At 38.3% G+C, this 18,578-nt stretch overlaps 2 protein-coding genes across 5 annotated transcripts; one reads left to right on the top strand and one right to left on the bottom strand.

The window, feature by feature from the left end:
• Nucleotides 1-215: 215 nt before the first annotated feature.
• Nucleotides 216-3,914, bottom strand: LOC110881631. The gene has a single exon (XM_022129835.1). It carries the CDS (start codon nucleotides 3,912-3,914, stop codon nucleotides 216-218), a length of 3,699 nt encoding a protein of 1,232 aa, XP_021985527.1.
• A 1,595-nt stretch (nucleotides 3,915-5,509) lies between these two features.
• LOC110885032 lies at nucleotides 5,510-18,312 on the top strand. 4 transcript variants are annotated; one of them, XM_022132729.2, is made up of 24 exons: nucleotides 5,511-5,680; nucleotides 6,529-6,656; nucleotides 7,293-7,377; nucleotides 7,561-7,614; nucleotides 7,694-7,785; nucleotides 7,906-8,006; nucleotides 8,103-8,178; nucleotides 9,230-9,662; nucleotides 11,791-12,120; nucleotides 12,208-12,408; nucleotides 12,847-12,945; nucleotides 13,032-13,104; nucleotides 13,179-13,306; nucleotides 13,871-14,162; nucleotides 14,271-14,467; nucleotides 14,577-14,701; nucleotides 14,805-14,922; nucleotides 15,449-15,504; nucleotides 15,598-15,691; nucleotides 15,810-15,996; nucleotides 16,751-16,825; nucleotides 16,921-17,021; nucleotides 17,104-17,166; nucleotides 17,994-18,312. In XM_022132729.2, exons 1-24 carry the CDS (start codon nucleotides 5,609-5,611, stop codon nucleotides 18,099-18,101), a joined length of 3,288 nt encoding a protein of 1,095 aa, XP_021988421.1. In that variant the 5' UTR covers nucleotides 5,511-5,608; the 3' UTR covers nucleotides 18,102-18,312. The 4 variants fall into 4 exon arrangements, with proteins under 4 accessions (XP_021988420.1, XP_021988421.1, XP_021988419.1 ...); XM_022132727.2 differs by having other exon boundaries at nucleotides 5,512-5,680; nucleotides 6,532-6,656; XM_035978993.1 differs by having other exon boundaries at nucleotides 5,513-5,666; nucleotides 6,527-6,656.
• The last annotated feature ends 266 nt before the right edge of the window (nucleotides 18,313-18,578 follow it).

Genomic DNA, 18,578 nt, shown 5'->3' on the forward strand with positions numbered 1-18,578 from the left:
AGTGCACAATCGTATCACGTTTCATTATAACATAACATGTATGGTTGCAATTCAAACAAGTCAACTACTAAACAGTCAAAGTCCATGCTCAAGGTCAGCGTGCATTAAATACAAAATGAAAGTCAAAAGTTCGAGTTGTCACAAGCACGAACCGCCTCATCTGATCTCCGGTGATCTTCGCCAGGGGTTTCGCTTCGATCCACTTAGTGAAATAATCAATGGCCACCACCACGTATTTGACCCCCCCCGGGGCCTTCTGGAAAAGGCCCGATTATGTCAATGGCCCATTTTTGGAATGGCCAAGATGTCGAGACCGGGACCATAGGGTGTTTATGTTGGTGGGTCATTGGTGCGTGTACTTGGCAATTATCACACTTCTTGATCTCTTCAGATGCCGTCTCGTACATTCGCGGCCAGTAGAATCCTGCGTTCATTGCCCTCCTTACAACCGTTCTTGGTCCTGAGTGCATTCCACAGATCCCCTCATGCATTTCCCTGATCACATATTCGGCCTCTTCCATAACTATGCACTTTAGGGACGGACCCAGGTACGACCTTTGGTATAGTTCCCCCCCAATCAGTTCATATTGTAGGGCTTTGACCCTTATCTTTCTGGCCGCCCATTCCCCTTCGGGTAAGGTCCCGTCCCGGAGGAATTTAATGATCGGGGTCATCCATGTCTCTTGGGAACCTTCGATTGTGGCCACTTCCATTACGTCCAGGGAGGGGAATGTCAGGACCTCTACTTTGACCTCCTTCGCGAGGTGGTCGAATGCCACTGAAGCTAGCTTGCTCAGTGCATCAGATTTCCTGTTCCTCCCTCGAGGGATGTATTCCAGTTTGAAGGTTCTGAATGCCTTAGCTGTCTCCTTAACTTTCGCCACATACCGAGCCATGATGCTATCCTTAGCTTCATATTCCCCCTGATACTGCTTTACTACCAACTGTGAATCGGTACTGGCCTCCACGTATTTTGCTTTCATCTTCTGTGCCAATCTCATTCCTGCTAAGAGGGCTTCATACTCGGCGGTGTTGTTGGTGTTTTCGAAATCCAACCTTATAGCATACATCAGCTCAACCCCCTCGGGGCTTATCAATGTGATGCCTGCACCATTCCCTTCTTCACTAGATGCTCCATCAGTGAACAACTTCCAGACAGCCTCGTCTTCCCTTTTCCTTTCTTCTTCCTCCAAAGCTTCCCACCTTAGTAGTTCTCTCTCTTCGTCCTCGGGTACTTCTGCTAGGAAGACAGCCAGTATTTGTCCCTTCATGGCTGTCCTGGGCTTGAACTCCAGAGAATGTTCTCCCAATTCTACGGCCCATTTAGCCAGTCGCCCTGACTGTTCAGGTTTTCTAAGCACTTTCTGGAGGGGTTGATCAGTTACTAAGGTGACCTTATGCCCTTGGAAGTATCTTCTGAGCCTCCGGGATGTAAAAACCAGGGCCAACGCAAGTTTCTCTAAAGGCATGTACCGTTCCTCGGGCCCCTTAAGCGTTCTGCTGATGAAATATATAGGGATCTGTTTCCCCTCCCGTTCCACCATCATGACCGCGCTTATGGTCGTCTTAGAGGCAGATAGGTAAAGGAGCAGCGGGTCTCCGGGCACCGGGGTGGCTAACGTTGGGAGCTTGCAGATGTAGGTTTTCATTTCCTGAAAGGCAGCTTCGGCCTCGGTGGTCCAGTTGAATTTGCTGGTCTGGAGGCAGTCTTTTAACACTTTCATGAAAGGGAGGGTTTTGTCGGCCACTTTTGATAAGAAACGATTTAGCGCAATCAGCCTTCCGTTTAACTGCTGGATGTCCTTAAGGGACCTGGGGGAGCGCATTTCGGCCACAGCCTGGGTCTTTTCTGGGTTTGCCTTTATCCCTCCTTTAGTTACCACCACCCCCAGGAAATTTCCTTCCTCTACCCCGAAACAGCACTTCCCGGGGTTCAGTTTCATGTTTACATCCTGCATTGTGTTGAGAGTCTCAGCTATGTCGTCTATCATGGCTGCTTCTGTCAGACTTTTGATGACAATGTCGTCAACATACACCTCTAGATTCCTTCCCCTTTGCTCCCTAAACAAGGTGTTCATAAACCTTTGGTATGTTGCCCCTGCATTTTTGAGACCAAAGGGCATCTTGGTATAGCAAAATGTTCCCTCATCGGTGATGAAAGCAGTCTTCTCTTCGTCTTCTATTGACATCTGTATTTGGTGGTATCCCTTGTAGGCATCTAGGAAGCACTTCAGCGGATACTGGGACAGGGAGTCCACCTGGGTGTCTATCTCCGGGAGGGGGTAGCAGTCCTTGGGGCATGCTTTGTTTAAGTCTTGGAAATCAATGCACATCCTCCATCCCCCATCTTTTTTCTGAACCATAACTGGGTTAGCAACCCAGGATGGGTATTTGACTTCCCTGACTATCCCCACCCTGAGTAACTTGCGGGTCTCTTCACAAGCAGCCCTTCTTTTGTTTGGTCCCATGCTCGGCTTCTTTTGTTTCACTGGTTTCGCCCACGTGAAGGTGTTGAGCCGGTGCTCTGTCAGGCTTTTGGGAATTCCCGGCATGTCACCGTGTTGGAATGCAAACACGTCTAGGTTATGGAGGAGCAACTCCTTCAGGGCACTCTTGCATTTGTCACTTAGGTGGCTTCCCACTTTGACTGTTTGCTCTGGGAACTTATCACAGAGGGCCCATTCTTCCACCTTCTTCCCTTGGGTCTTCCCGGGTTCCTCCCCTTTGGATACTGAGGAGACCACCTCGTAGGCTGACTTAACCCATGCAAGCCCCTTTGGTGTTTGGAATACCAAAGCCCCGTGAGGAGTAGATGCTTGTGCTTGTAGATCTCCAATCCCAGGTCTTCCCAAAATCGCGTTGTACTTGGAGGGTGCCCTGACTACCGTGAAGGTTAAATTGATCGTCCGGACCCTGTCCCCTACACCAACTGTAAATGGGAGCCTGATCTTTCCCAAAGGGTGTGATACGCTGTTGTTGAATCCCACCAATGGGATAGAGTCTTCCTCCAGTCTATCTCTTATATCTCTGTCGAATCTGAGGAAGCAATGTTCATATATTACCTCGACGCCTGAACCTCCGTCCACATGTATTCTAGACACTTTGTGTCCAGCTATCACAGCTGAGATATTTAGCGGAAGTCGTTGCACTTCGCTTTCTTCTAAGTACGGCATAAGGATGGGAGTTTTCATGCAGTTCGGAGAGCTTAGGATCCTGGCCTTAACACTTCGGGTAACATCAAATTCATTTCTACTCCTTATCATATCGACATCTGCCCTCCCAAGCTCTCTTGCATCTCTTCCCTTACGATCCCCTCCCCCTTCTTTGATTTCCTTGACCAGGTGGGCCAGTCTTCCCGTTTTCACTGCAGCCTCTATTTCCCTTTTGAGGTACATGCAGTCATCAGTTTTGTGCCCGAAGCCCTTATGAAACTCACAGTATTCGTTCGGCTGTGCTTTGGGTCCTGGCTTTATGGGGGGTGGTCTTGGGAAAGAATTCTTCATTCTTTCCGTGGCCAGTATCTCACTTGGAGTCTTAACGAGGGGGGTGAAGCTGTCGGAGTAAGGGGGAGGGCCTCTCCCTCGGGGTCGGTAGGGGGAGTATGAGGGCCTTGCCCTGTCATGCAACATTCTATCAAAGGGAGGCTTTCGGGAATAGGGAGTACCTTTCTCAGGGGGTCTTGCTGTCGGGGCGGCCTTTCGAGGTGTGGTGTCCGTCTCCTTAGCTTTGCTGACTGTATCCTTTCCCCGGACGAAAGCCCTGACCCTGTCCATGAGATTGTCGAAGGAAGGCGGAAACTCCTCTCCCAGCTTTTCACATAGTTGTGCATGCTTCAACCCATTTATGAAACTACTGATTTTCATGACCTCCGGGACATCCTTGATGTTCATGCTTTCTTTGACAAACCTTTCCATGTACTGGTCTATCCGCTCGTTGTCCCTTTGCCTGATGTGGAGGATTTCATTAGGATTCTTGACCACCTTCCTTTGTTGGCCAAAATTTCTGAGGAATTTTTCGCTTAACTCTTCGTAGCTGTCTATGCTCCCCGAGGGGAGGCTATCAAACCACAACCGGGCTCCTTCTGTTAAGGTTTGCACAAACATGTGGCACCATACTGGCATGGACCACCTTCCCAGCTGCCCCGCTCCTCGGAAGGCATGCAGATGATCTTCTGGATCTCTTGTTCCGTCGTAGCGATCAAAGCCTGGGGGAGCTTTGTCTTGGGAGGCATGGGTGCCTCTGATATTCGCCTTGTGAACTTTGAGACCTCGGCCAAGTCTCGTGGTAGGTATGGTTGGTCCAAACCAACGTTACCCGAGTCGTCTTTCTCTTTTTCCTTGTGTTTCTGACCGGTGATCAAGTCCCCTCTTTCTTCGGAAGACATCTGCCTCAGGGCTGTCATGAATGTTTCCAGCTGGTCCCCATTGTTGCCCTTATTCTGGGGGTTTGTTCCTTCTTGATTAGAGGGTGTGTCAAAAGAGAGTCTGGCCCTGAGGCTGTCCAACTTTTCTTGTCTCTTCAAATCATCAAGATACTTGGTTATCTTCTCCCTGTGCATGGCCACAAAGCCAGGGGTGACATGCTCCGTTTCTTCCAGGTTTTCTATCAGATTTTCGTTACCCTCTTCATGAGTAATGTCCTCCACAGTGACCTTGTCCAAATCATTTTGGGTCGCTTGGGTGACACGTGAACTATGTGGGGTTGTCATGTTGTTTCTGGAAAGGTGAGTTGCTCTCTGAACGTCGAATGTTAATGTGGGAACACCGGTCAGGCCTGGGTCCCACGGATGGCGCCAATGTCGAATACCCAACCACCGGATGACGTTAGCTGGATCTTCGGTGACGTTGAGAGCTCCTGTCCTTGCTTGCTACAAAAGAATAAACCGCTATTAACTGAAATTAAATGAACCAAACTGAATACCGTCGATCTAACCAAATAAACCGAAGTGATTAACCGAAAATCAATTGGTTAATAAAATAACCTAACCGATGAATTTGGTTTCGGCTTTGGTTGAGGATAAAAACCGAACCCGCCGAACCATGCACAACACAATGAAATGGATTACCTGATTACTTCGCATTTGATGTATATTTATTATAATAGTGTTACAAGAAACATTAAATGAATAAGAAAACTATCGAAAACGAGTATTGCAATGCGATGTGCCATAAAAAATGCAAGTAAAGTAGTTTTGGAGAGTTGGTAATTTGATATGCTTCACTCTTTTGTTATTAGTAATTTTGTGTTTATTAAATTTTTTGAAATATTCGTTGTGTTGGTAATGTTGTGTTGCTGAGACCATTGGTAATGGGCATTATAGGGGCATGAAAGGCTTTGATAATGCCCTCATATCATTCCCATGGGGCATTATATGGGCATGAAAAGGTTGGGGCATTTCTAGAATAATGCCCAACAAAGAGAGAAAAAAAGGAAAGTAATGAATGAAATGACATTAAGGAGGCATTAACCATTACAACTTTTTGAAAAGGCTTTATAGGGCATTAACCATTACGAGTGGTCTGAGTCAAAGAGCGACCGGAGAAGACTTCAAAGCTTAGTTTCTCCTAATATTCGTTGGCATTTCCAAAATCAAGAATCGGCTGGCGGTATGTTTGCCAAGAAACTGCTACACAAGGCTACCAAGCATCATCATCATCTTCAGCAGCAGCAGCAGCAGCAGGTACACCTTCTTCAAATCATGTTATTTCATCCACGATCATTCATTTTCACGATTCATCAACTGATTCTTTCTTACTTTCAATTCTATATCTTTTTAGAATTTATAGACTGGGGTTTAGTTCCTAGGGTTTTTCTTATCAACTGAAAGCCTGCCTAAACAATATGTGTTGTTGGAGTGTGCTTTAAATTAAACCTAATTATTAAGTCTGATTTACTACTTATTTCTTTTTGGATGTTTAAGCAGAATGCTATCAATTTGGGCGTGTTTGGGATCTCTTATTAAATAAAACTGCTGCCTATTGTGTTTAATTTTTATACATCAATCAGTAGTTAGGAAGGTGTTTGGGATTGCTTATCTGAAAAGCAAGGAGTTTGAAGTTGCTTAAATCGAACCGCTTATTTCGAAAAGCAATATGCCGATAGCCAATCCCGAATTTGATGTAGAAATTTATTCAAAATGAGTAGGGTTTTTTGGATGGACGGAGTCCTTATGCTCCAAAACTTAAAGACAATTATCCTAGTTTGAAAATTTTAGGGATTTTAGTTTCTTAAAAAGATGCTATACAAATTGATTACTTAAAAAATCATAGTGTCTACTTGCCTTCCAGTGTTTTACGTTGCTAAATTATGTGCCTTTTGGTACCAAGGAAGTCAGAAAACAAGAGTCCCGTGTGAACCAAATTTGATGGCGATGTAAAGATGACAATTGCAAGATGAGCAATGCTAACCTGTAAATGAAAAAATATAGAAAATGTGTAGTTACTAGAATTGGGAGAGGATGGTTGGAAGCGTCTTAATTGGTCTTATACATGTTTTCAGCAAATGGATATCTTATTGTTTGTTTCCTAGCAGAATCTAAAAGGCTGCCTCACACCAGACGATTTGGACTTTCGTATAGCAGTCCATTACGGTATCCCATCCACCGCATCGATTCTTGCCTTTGATCCTATTCAGCGTGTATTAGCCATTGGAACATTGTAAGTCTTTTTCTAGTCATTTTTATAGAACTTAAAAAATATTGAGTTGTTGTTTGGGATCCCGTATTTGTATGAACGGTTGTAAAAATCCCAACTAGCATCCGATTAATCGCTAGTCCTTGGTTCACCGAGTAATTTTCCTCTAATCGGCCAATTAAACGCTAAACGGTCAACGACGGCCCTAGGCAGTCCTAATCGGCCAAAAATCGGCTGTTCCGGACAGATTCCGGCCAATTACCAGCCAAATTCTGGCCATTTTCGAATCAAACCTTGTAAATTTCGGTGATTAATCATGCCTAAAAAAATGAGCCTACGAGGGGTTAAAACTTGTCTTGCTAGAATAATTTACACATAAAAATGTGTGCATATATATATAAAAGTATAAAACTGAAGATTAAATATAAAAATCCAATCCAATTTATCCCGACTAGTCGCTAGTCCGTACCCTATCGGCCGATTAGCGCCTAGTGATTCTTACAACACTGTTTGCATGTAATCAATTTCAAGTCCTATTTACACCAACGAAGGTTACACTCTTATTTGAAAAGAAATATGCCTAAATAAAATAATAAGTTTGTTCAAATTATAATAGAAGGAACATATAAAGTTCTTATGTTTCTTGTTAATTCCATGCAGAGATGGCAGGATAAAAGTGATTGGTGGTGATAATATTGAAGGCCTCCTCATTTCTCCAAAGCAAATACCTTTCAAGTATTTGGAGGTTTGTTATTTTTTCATTTTGTCGACTGATGTTTTTACGTCAAGTGTGTTCTTTCTATCCCCCCCCCCCCCCCCCCCCCAAAGCAAGATACGGGCACAGGAACATTTAAGGATATGGAACACATGTAGGATGATACAACAGTATTAAAAACATGTTTGAAATACTAGTTAATTTTTCTTGTAGTTTCTATCCAACAAAGGTTTCCTAGTCAGCATCTCCAATGACAATGACATACAGGTAATGACTAGTTAGTAACGTTCCTTATCAATCATTTTTAGAATCGAGCTGACTTGATGCTACATTTGCTACTTTATAGGTGTGGAATTTGGAAAACAGGTCTATTGCTTCCAGTATGCAATGGAGCTCCACCATTACAAGTTTCTCTGTGATATATGGCTCTTTCTTCATGTAAGATACTTGAAAAAAAATGCAATAATACTTGCTACATAGTACATAGTGCTTCTCTCCTTAAAGTTTCGGAAAATGTATGTGTGGTGCAATAATTAGTTAGCGTGTTACTAAATATAGGTATGTTGGAGATGATAATGGTTTGATGTCTGTTTTAAAGCATGAAGAGGACGGAGAACTTTTATTACTGCCGTATCATCTTTCAGCCAAATCTCTTACTGGTAATATCTTATACACTGAATAATTGGTTCTTAGTAATATATTCCTTTTTTTTTTGTATAGCATATTGCAATAGTGTATTTTTATTTACTCAACAGAAGCAGCTGAGTCATCGTTTCCAGATCGCCAGACTGTCGTTGGAGTTCTGCATCAACCTTGTTCTTCTGGGAATAGGCAAGATACAAGTATTGGTTGAAGTTTTCTTCTTTATATTTGTTGGAGACTGTGTCGGATTTCAGTTTACGTATATTATACTTTTATCATTATCTTGTTTTCAAGATAATTATTAGTTGAGTATTTAAGTCAGAGATTAGTATTATTGTTAGTTTTAAGATTAAATGATTAGTTTGAGGTAACTTAGATAAGGATATAAGAGGATTAGTTCTAACTTATTTACATGTTTATATAGTTATATAATATTACAATAATATGAGTTGTCTCAAGTTTCCACAATATTCTGCCACGTTTAGTGTGAAAGGAACCATATTTACAAAGAGGTCTGTAAACGAACTGAACGTTATCGAACTGTTCGTCTGTTTGTGAACTTGTTCAGCGGGAAGTTCATTTATTTAATAAACGAACAGACATGAAGACAATTTTGTGTTCATTTAATTAAAACGAATGAACATGAACACACTTTTTGTTCATTCATTTATGTTCGTTCATACATGTTCATTTATTTATGTTTGTTCGTTTATGTTCGTTTCAATTTAAATACATAAGTAGTTATATACTTATATTTTATAGATATTAAACATGAAAGGAACTTTCTAACTACTTATATAAATATAACTACTTGGTAATTAGGCTTTCTAGTAATAAACATGGGTTTTCCAATGAAATTTATCGTAATTAATCACTAATTTATATAAAAAATTACTTTATGTTTGTTTATGTTTATGTTCATGTTCATTTGTGTTCATTTATGTTTGTTCAATTATGTTCATTTGTGTTTATTGTTTGTTAAATTATGTTCGTTTAAGTTTGTTTGTTTATGTTCGATTACGTTCGTGAACTATTCGTTTAGGTTTTAAAAAAACGGACATAAACGAACACGAACATGCCTATTTTCTTAATAAATGAAGATGAACAAAAAAATGTGTTCGATTATATGTTCGTGTTTGTTCGGTTCATTTACAGGGGACCTAAATAATTTGTGTGGGGATTTGCCAAATATTTGACAGATACCAGCATTACCATATTCTGATTCACCGTTCTTTTGCAGAGTTTTGATTGCATATGAGAGTGGCTTAATTATATTATGGGATATTTTTGAAGCTCAAGTGGTCGTAGTTCGAGGTGATAAGGTTCTTGAACTGAAGGATGGAGTTGTTGACTGTTCTGGTCAACCCGAACATGATTTGGAGGAAAAAGAAATAACTGCTCTTTGTTGGGCATCTTCTAACGGGACGGTTGTTGCCGTTGGATACATAGATGGAGATATTATGTTTTGGAAAACGTCAACTACGGGATCTAGTAAAAAACAAAAAACTGCGTCATCAAACAATAATGTTGTAAGGTTACAGCTGTCATCTGCCAAAAGGAAACTTCCTGTCATTGTATTGCACTGGTCAGCAAACACTAAATCCCAAAATGACGGTGATGGCCAACTGTTTGTATACGGAGGTGATGAAATCGGGTCCGAGGAAGTATTAACGGTGAGTTTAACAAGTAGAGATGGTAATTGCAACCCATTTACTTACAAATGGGTTTAATTTTATTGTGTTTTATTTTTTTTACTATTTTTTATGTTCAAATCGCTACTTTTAGTAGCAAAAAATTTTTTTTTTTTTTTTTGGATACTAAAAGTAGCGACTTTTATATAAAAAATAGTAAAAAAATAAAAAAAATTTTTTGGGTGTTTTTTAGATTTTTTTAGGTATTACTGTTTGTGTTCACACTGGTTCTCGCGGTTCTCGCAATAAAGGGTGGTTCCTAACGGTAATACCTAAAAAAATCTAAAAAACACCCAAACAGTAATACCTAAAAAAAACTAAAAAACACCCAAAAAAATTTTTTTTTATTTTTTTACTATTTTTTATATAAAAATCGCTACTTTTAGTATCCAAAAAAAAAAAAAATTTTTTTTTAAATTTAAAAAAAAAAAAAAAATTTTTGGCTACTAAAAGTAGCGATTTGAACATAAAAAATAGTAAAAAAATAAAAAAAAATTTTTAGATTTTTTTAGATTTTTTAGGTTTTTTTGGGGGGTTTAGTTTTTAGCATTTTAGCTTGTGGGGGGGGGGTTAGGTTTTTTTTTTTTTTTGGGGTGGGGGGGGGGTGGGGGGGTTTTAGGTTTTTGGGGGGTGGGGGGTGGGGGTTAGGTTTTTTTAGGGTTTTTTTTAGGTTTTTTTAGCTATTTTAGCTTGTGTTCACATTGGTTCTCGCGGTTCTCGCAATAAAGGTGGTTCTCGCATGAACCTTACCCTATATATATATATATAGCATTCACATCCCTTCCATCATTTTTACCCTATAATTTCACTAAAAACTACATTTTCTCCCTCCTTTCAAATAAATAATATTTTTTATATTTTTGTCATTACTTTTTCTCTCTCCTCTACTCACAACCACTTTCAAAATATATTAAAAAATTATAAAGGGTGAACAATGTCCCCTCAAATTTATAGATGAACAGTAACATTTTCTCTCTCCTCTACTCAACCACTTCCAACCACCTACAATCACTTTTTATAAAATAAAAAGCTCCCTCACAGAATTTGGGGGACGGATTGTGAATGCTCTTAGGGTTAGGGTTTAGGTTTTAGGATTTAGGGGTTGGCTTTTAGGGTTTAGAGTTTAGTTTTAGGTTTTAGCCTTTAGGGTTTATAGTTTAGATTTTACGGTTTAGCTTAGGTGTAAGCCTTATGGTTTAGGTCTAGGGTTTAGCTTTAGGGTTTAGGGTTTAGAGTTTCTAGGTAGGGTTCGATGAATCGGTTTCGATGCCACTGGAATAAGTCCAATCGGAGTTCGTTTGAGTCGGTTCCCAACTTTTTTAGTGTTCCCCATTGAACTAACCCTATATATATATGTATATATATATACTATATATATGTGTATATATATAGAGAGAGGTGAATTATAGGGAGAAATCCCACATGAGTTACAAAAACACCGAAAACCTAATGGATGGACATCATGCTGCCACATGTTACACTTTTTCACTGCAACAATTTGGCAGACACCTGCAACATTTTCTAACACTAACACATTTTTCATAATAGTAGAGAGATGAAAGAGAATGTGTTACATTTTTTCAGCTGTGCACATTTTTTGTAAATCACATGCTACACTTTTTATTGTTTTTTGACAACAGTTTTTAGATTATATGAAGTGTATGGATTTTAGAACTTATATTTTATGAAGTTTTTATTTTGTAATGCACGTAAAAAACATGCTACGTTTTTTTACAGCGATATTTTTATGTAATAATGCAGCTGTCACATTTTTTTTTTGTCAGAGAGGAGTGAGAAAAGTGAAACACTTTTCACTTTTTGTGAGACTGTTACATTTGTTTAAAAAAGTAAGTTTTTGTACTTTTTTAATATCCACCATTCAAGGAGATGGATGGTGGAGATGAAGTTTTCTGGGTTTTTTTTAACTAAGGTGGGTTTTCGATTTTTCCTTTCCCTATATATATATATATATATATTTATATTGTGATCATATTCAATGCATTAATTATTTATTGGAAATTAGAAAAAAGAACTGGACAAAGAAGTATTTTCATCCGGGGCAAATCATCAATCTTGCCACCTCTATTCATTATTATTATGGATATTGCAGGTTTTGAGTCTTGAATGGAGCCCTGGGATGGAAACCCTAAGATGTGTGGGTCGTGCAGAGATCACTCTTATCGGCTCGTTTGCCGATATGAGTTTATTACCAAGTGCAATAAACAATCACGGTGCTGATTTACTAGTCCTCACAAGCCCGGGACATCTGCAAATAGTCAATCATAAGAATTTATCTGCCTTAACAACCGAACATGAAAAAAGAATTACTTTATCTTCTCTAGATTGTCCCGTAGTCGTACCGACATTCAATCCGGTCCTAAGTGCCGCTAAACTCATCTCATTAGTTGGTAGTGAAAAAACTTCAAAGTTCCTTTTGGAGGTAATGAAGATACTTGAATAGTTGTATGCTGAATTTATGTTTTTATGTTTACTTTTATATTATTAATAAAAAACTTGTTTCACTTAGATAGCCACGAACGTGAAGGTTAACGCAACACAAAAATTGGCGGAGGGGAGTTGGCCCATATCGGGAGGTATAGTACATCAATTTACCTCTCCTGACGGTTACGTGATAGAGAGAATTTACGTAGCTGGTTACATGGATGGATCTGTTCGAATCTGGGATGCGACCTCACCAGTCTTGTCGGTTCTTTGCGTTATAGGAGCGGTGAGTCACTACCTTGTTTTAAATTTCTCATGGAATTTTTTTGGTATATATGTTTTCGACTCCGCGTTTTATAGAAATTTTTGGGTATATAAGTTTTCGACCCCCCGGTCGGAAATCTCAAGCTTCGCCGTCTGGTTGGGTTGACGGGAAACACTTTGCATCTGAATTTTTTTCATACTTTCAGAGATAACTAGTGTAAAATAGTGTTGAAAGTATGATTACATAATTTATATCATCTCAATAATAGTCTTTAAGTTTTTAATAAAATGATTTACTGGGTTCTAGGCATCATAAATTACTTTGGATAACTTCCGACCCGTTCCTTTGAAGATATAAACCTACTTGACATGTTAAGAGATTAAAAAAATACAGAATCAACCCGTTAACAAGTAAATGGGTCAAAGAGGATTCATTTAACATATCTGATGTAATTGACAGATGAAAGATGTTGAAGTGAGTGGTTCAACTTCTCCAGTTTCAGAACTGAACTTATGTTCTTCGACTTCACAATTAGCAGTTGGGAGTCAACTTGGTTTGGTAAGAGATGCTTGATGCTTCTACACCAATGGTTTAACTGTTGACCATGCTTGACCTAATCGCATACTAATATTCTGAGTTTGCAGATCCGTGTATATAATCTCAATTCCAGTCCAAACGAGACGGACCTTCACATTGTAACCGGAATTAAACAAGAAGGTAAGCTTATTTATTTCCAGCATATATTTCAACTGTTTTATGCGTTACTTAACACAAGTTAGTACTGTTTTCAGTTCACAAACAACCTCAAGGTGGCGGCCCCGCTTGTATCGCTTCTTTCCACCTTCTTGATTCCCCTGTTCAAGCTCTTCAGTATATAGACCATGGAGCTAAACTAGCCGCTGCACATGAATGTGGTCGTGTAAGTCGTCAACATTCTATCTTTTTTTTTCCGAGTAAAATGCCATTTTTGTCCTTGAGGTTTGGCCACTTTTGCGACTTTCGTCCAAAGGTTTATTTTTCCGCATCTAGATCCAAAAGGTTTGAGATCTTGCCATTTTCATCCAACTCTTTAAATCCATCCATTTTTCTCCGTTAAATGAGGGACATTTCCGTCTTTTTAGACATTTTTTGTTAAAATAAAAAACACTATAAGAAATAAAGATCCAACTCTGTTGGCTTTCTCAGTTTCTCCCTACCCAAACCCTTTAATCATCACAAAAAAAATTGTCTAAAAAAACGAAAATACCCTAGACTTAACGTTAAAAAGTGGATGGAATTAACGAGTTGGATGAAAATGGAAAGATCTCAAACCTTTTGGATCCGGATGTGGAAAAATAAACCTTTAAACGAAAGTAGCCAAACCTCAGGGATGAAAATGACATTTTACTCTTTTTTTTTTTTCAAATAAGATTACTGTATACTAATTTAAGTATTTACCACGTCATGTAACGGTTATTCTTTCTCTAAAACGCCTGCATTGCAGGTTGCAGTGCTTGATATGAACTCATTCTCCGTTTCATTCCTAACTGAATCTCTACCTAACCTTAGCAGTCCGGTGATTTCGATGGCCTGGAAATCATTTTTGTACAATGGCGGTCGTGTTAAAAGCCCCAAAGATGCGGGCCCAAAGAGTGTCGACAAAAATCTGGAGAAATTGATGTTTGTATCTACCAAAGATGCAAAGTTATATGTGTTTGATGGTAATAATCGCATGATCAACTCTAAACCAACGCAATTGAAGAAAGATACCACTGCTATATCCATGCATATTATAGGCAAGTATGACTGTTATTTTGTGTTGTGCTAAAAAGAGTATAATTAAAAAAACAGCTAAAACTGTGATATATTTAACAATAATACCAGCGTTATGTATATTCTTTCAGAGGAAAGTACTTCCTCGGTGGAACAAAAGGAGTCAACAGAGTTGACCAAGGATGTTGTAGCTGGAAACGAACCTACAAGTGAAACAGACCAACATAAGACCGAACATATCAGTTCAGGACATAATGCAATGGATTCACTCATTTTACTTTGTTGCAACGATGCTCTGTGCTTATATCGTTTAAAATCTGTGGTTCAGGTGTGACTATGGCCCTCCCGTTTGAGCATATAGATATAAAATACAACCTAAATAAGTAAACGGGTCAAATTTGTTGGTGGTGAGCTGATAATAACTTCTGTTTTGCTAGGGGAATGAAAAACCGTTGCTTAAAGTAAAACTAGAGAAACATTGTTGTTGGACTTCAACTTTTAGGAAAGATGAAAAATCGTGTGGATTAGTATTACTATATCAAACTGGAGAATTGGAAATCAGGTATCTGTCTATTTTTTGTTCTTACATGCATACAAAAAGAATATCTGTACTTGTATATACATATGTATATTCAAAATGGTATATTGACACATTTTTGATACAGATCGTTGCCAGACTTAGAACTGGTGAAAGTAACCTCGTTAATGTCAATAATAAGGTGGAGTTACAAGGCAAATATGCAGAGGACTATGTGTGCAGCGGAGAATGGGCAGATTGCCATGGTATAATTCTAGAAAGATTAAGATGTCATTTTTGTCCCTGAGGTTTGGCCAGTTTTGCGGCTTTTGTCCAAAGGTTTGTTTTTCCGCATCTAGATCCAAAAGGTTTGAAATCTTTCCATTTTCATCCGGTTCCTCAACTCCATTCATTTTTCTCCGTTGAGTCAGGGGTATTTTCGTCTTTTTTTGTTAACTTAAAAGGGCAATTCGGTCTTTTTCATTTTATGTACAAGTATTTAGCATAATGTACAAGTATTCAAAATACCCTAAATAAAAACAAATATAATACCTCTGACTTAACCGAGAAAAATGGATGGAGTTTAACGAGCCAGATGAAAATGGCAAGATTTCAAACCTTTTGGATCGAGATATAGAAAAAACAAACCTTTGGACAAAAATCGCAAAACTGGCCAAACCTCAAGGACGAAAATGACATTTTACTATTCTAGAAATTTTGTAACCTTTGAAGTTTATATGTACAATTTTGTTTGATGAATTTTTCTTATTCATCAACGTCTTTACTATGTAGATAAACGGGTCTGAAGTGGCACTGCTCTCTTTACTGAAAAGTGACGATGATCTCAGGTATTCTTATCTTTGTTTTGTGGCACCGTGCGTTGTCCACATAAGCCGTCAAATAGTCGATATAACGATGATATGTTGCTTTCATTACTGTAGGGTTACGGAATCTTTTCCGTCACTTCATGATAAAGTTCTTGCGGCTGCAGTAGAAGCTGTGATTAGCAGTTCTCATAATCAAAAGAAAAAACAGGTTGAAACTCTGTCTAATTACTAAAATGCTAGTAATTAGAGGTTTAAAGTATGATCAGTGACTATGTTAAACTGTTAATAATGATTAGTGATCTTGCGATGCATTTTTGTTGATAAAGGGTATCCCCAGAGCGCTTGTGAATATTCTTAAAGGATTTAAAGGAGGAAAACCTAATAACAACATCAACGTTTCTGAAGATTTTAAATATGGTTTTAGCAATCTGGATGGAATCTTTTCAAAGAATCCGTTTCCCGATCCACTTGAAAGTAATATTAATAATCAGGAAGACGTAGAACTTGATATAGGTACGATTGGCTATCTATCTGAATACCTTCACAAGTATACACTACAGATGGCAAAATGGACGGGTTGGGTCACACCGTCACGGGTCAAAAGGGGCAATTGTTGGTACGCGACGAAATAAGTTGACCTGAACCACTTTTGTCCCAAATTATATTTTTTTCTTAAGAGTAAAATACACGGATGGTCCCTGTGGTTAACCAAAATTTTGGATTTGGTCCCTAGCTTTTCAAAAGTACGCGGATGGTCCTTGTGGTTTTCACTTTGTAACACATTTAGTCCCCAACTTTTACCAAAAGTACATGGATGGTCCCTGTGGTTTGCACTTTGTAATGCATTTAGTCCCTAACTTGGACATGCCGAAACCTTTAGATTTGTTAGCTGGGGACTAAATGCGTTACAAAGTGCAAACCACAGGGACCATCTGTGTACTTTTGAAAAGCTAGGGACCAAATCCAAAATTTTGGTTAACCATAGGGAGTCGCCATCCGTGTACTTTACTCTTTTCTTAAAGAAACTATAATCACAAAAGTTATATTTTTTCAATAATAATCCGAGTTTTGAATAAATGGTTTAAGAGGTTGTATACTTCACAAAAATACCCTTAGGTAAATAGGGCGTTAGAGATAAAGCGTAACTTGAATCGACCCAAATATGAGTTAATGGGTCAAAATTATCACATTTAGTTATATGCATGTTACTACTTCTGGTGTTGTATTTGTACCTCTAATTTACTTCAATATATATATGTTATTGCAGACGACATTGAAATCGATGAACCTGTATCTATATCCATTCCTACTTCATCAAATACAAAACAAAAGGAGGAAACCGGTATGTTTGGAAATAATTTCTAATCCACGATTAATTTGGCATCTAGATTAAACATATTATTATTATAATTTATAATTATATATCTTATGATTCAGGAAAGAGAAGTGACAGGGAAATGTTACTTGATGGTGATAATGATGAGCCCAGAGTCAGGACACGTGAGGAGATTATCGCCAAGTATAGAAAGAATGCAGGGGTAACTAAACAGATGTGCTAATTTGGCTAAAATATAAATTCTAAAAAGTTACAAATCATGATACGACTATTTTTTTTTCTAGGATGCTTCTTCGGTAGCTGCCCAAGCAAGAAACAAGCTTTTAGAGCGCCAAGAAAAGCTTGAGGTAGGATTTCTTTATTCGTCATGTAGACATAGCATATGACATATTCAAATAAACATATGCAACATTTAATTAGAAATTGGAAAATATGTCATTTGAAAAAGAGTAAAATGCCAAAATTGTCCTTGAGGTTTGGGCACTTTTGCATGTTACATCCAAAATAAGATTTTTTTTTTTTGTTGTAATTAGACCCATGGCGTTTCATTTTTTGTAATTCGTCCTTGAGTTAACGACATTGCCAAAATCGTCCTTGAGTTAACCATACATTTTAACTGAGTTAGTGATTTGGATGGAAATGGCAACAAAAATGAAACATCAGGGGTCTAGTTACAAAAAAAAAAAATTATTTTGGATGTAACAAGCGAAAGTGCCCAAACCTTAGGGATGATTTTGGCATTTTACTTTTCCAAAAAATAAGGTTCCCAAAATTGAATTTTATTTTTGCGTTTTTTATATTGAAAAATGGCTGGGTTGGGTAACATGTCAAACGGGTGACTTTCAGTACACGTGAAAATGGTATTGGGTTGACCACCAACACTTTTTTGTCACTGTATTAGTTTATATAGAATTGATGTATCGACCTAAGAATCTAACGCCTTTTAATAAAATGATTAAGGAGGTTGTAAACTTGTAATATACACCCTGGGCACACTTTTGACCATTCAACCTATTTGACCCGTTTCTATTCAACCCATTTTTTGGTAAATCAGCCGAGCGTTTACTCTGAAGCATCACTTGCATTTAACAGTTTCAACATTGTGAAATTCACATCACATGATTTAGAACTTGGATTAGTTTTGTCATTTTGTCGTTTTTCACTCGTTTGTCAGAGAATTAGCAAAAGGACCCAAGATCTAAACAACGAAGCGGAAGACTTTGCATCCTTAGCAAACGAGCTTGTAAAGGCAATGGAACGGAGAAAATGGTGGCAGATATGATTCATTGTTTGCAGGTTGCAACCACATTTCCTCTTTTTCACTGTATTTTCTCTAAAGCTTATGTGAGAAGTTTCTTGCGAATATGAAAAACGATACACAATACGGTGTTTTCTCGCACATTCCATCATTTCTGGACTGGTTTTTTGAAGCTTGTTTCAAGTATATATGTACTATACAAAGTTAACATAATATAATTGTGTTTTTTTATGGATTTGTCTTGCATTTCAAAAGAAAATTTGTACATTTTTAATTGTTTTATCTGACCGACCTTCAAACTCCAATGTTTGTTAATTTTTATGTAATTATAGTGAAACAATGTTAACTAACATTTGGATAGAAACACATGTTTGGAGTAATGTCTTGTCTTATGTTGTTTAGATGTATTCAACCTTTTAATTTAATAGTAACAAGTTTGAGCTTCCCAAATAAATCTCAAGGTACTTGACATAAAAAAATGGCACGTTGGGTTAAAATAAG

This window comes from Helianthus annuus, chromosome 10 (genome assembly GCF_002127325.2).
Source record: "Helianthus annuus cultivar XRQ/B chromosome 10, HanXRQr2.0-SUNRISE, whole genome shotgun sequence".
Lineage (NCBI taxonomy): Eukaryota > Viridiplantae > Streptophyta > Magnoliopsida > Asterales > Asteraceae > Helianthus > Helianthus annuus.

Excerpts from the sequence above, each read along its gene's own strand:
- LOC110881631 (XM_022129835.1), bottom strand. The coding sequence starts at position 3,914 with ATGGAAAGGTTTGTCAAAGAAAGCATGAACATCAAGGATGTCCCGGAG.
- LOC110885032 (XM_022132729.2), top strand. The coding sequence starts at position 5,609 with ATGTTTGCCAAGAAACTGCTACACAAGGCTACCAAGCATCATCATCAT. Across the intron at positions 6,657-7,292 it reads GTATTAGCCATTGGAACATT|AGATGGCAGGATAAAAGTGA; the intron begins GTAAGTCTTTTT and ends AATTCCATGCAG. Across the intron at positions 7,786-7,905 it reads ATATATGGCTCTTTCTTCAT|GTATGTTGGAGATGATAATG; the intron begins GTAAGATACTTG and ends TACTAAATATAG.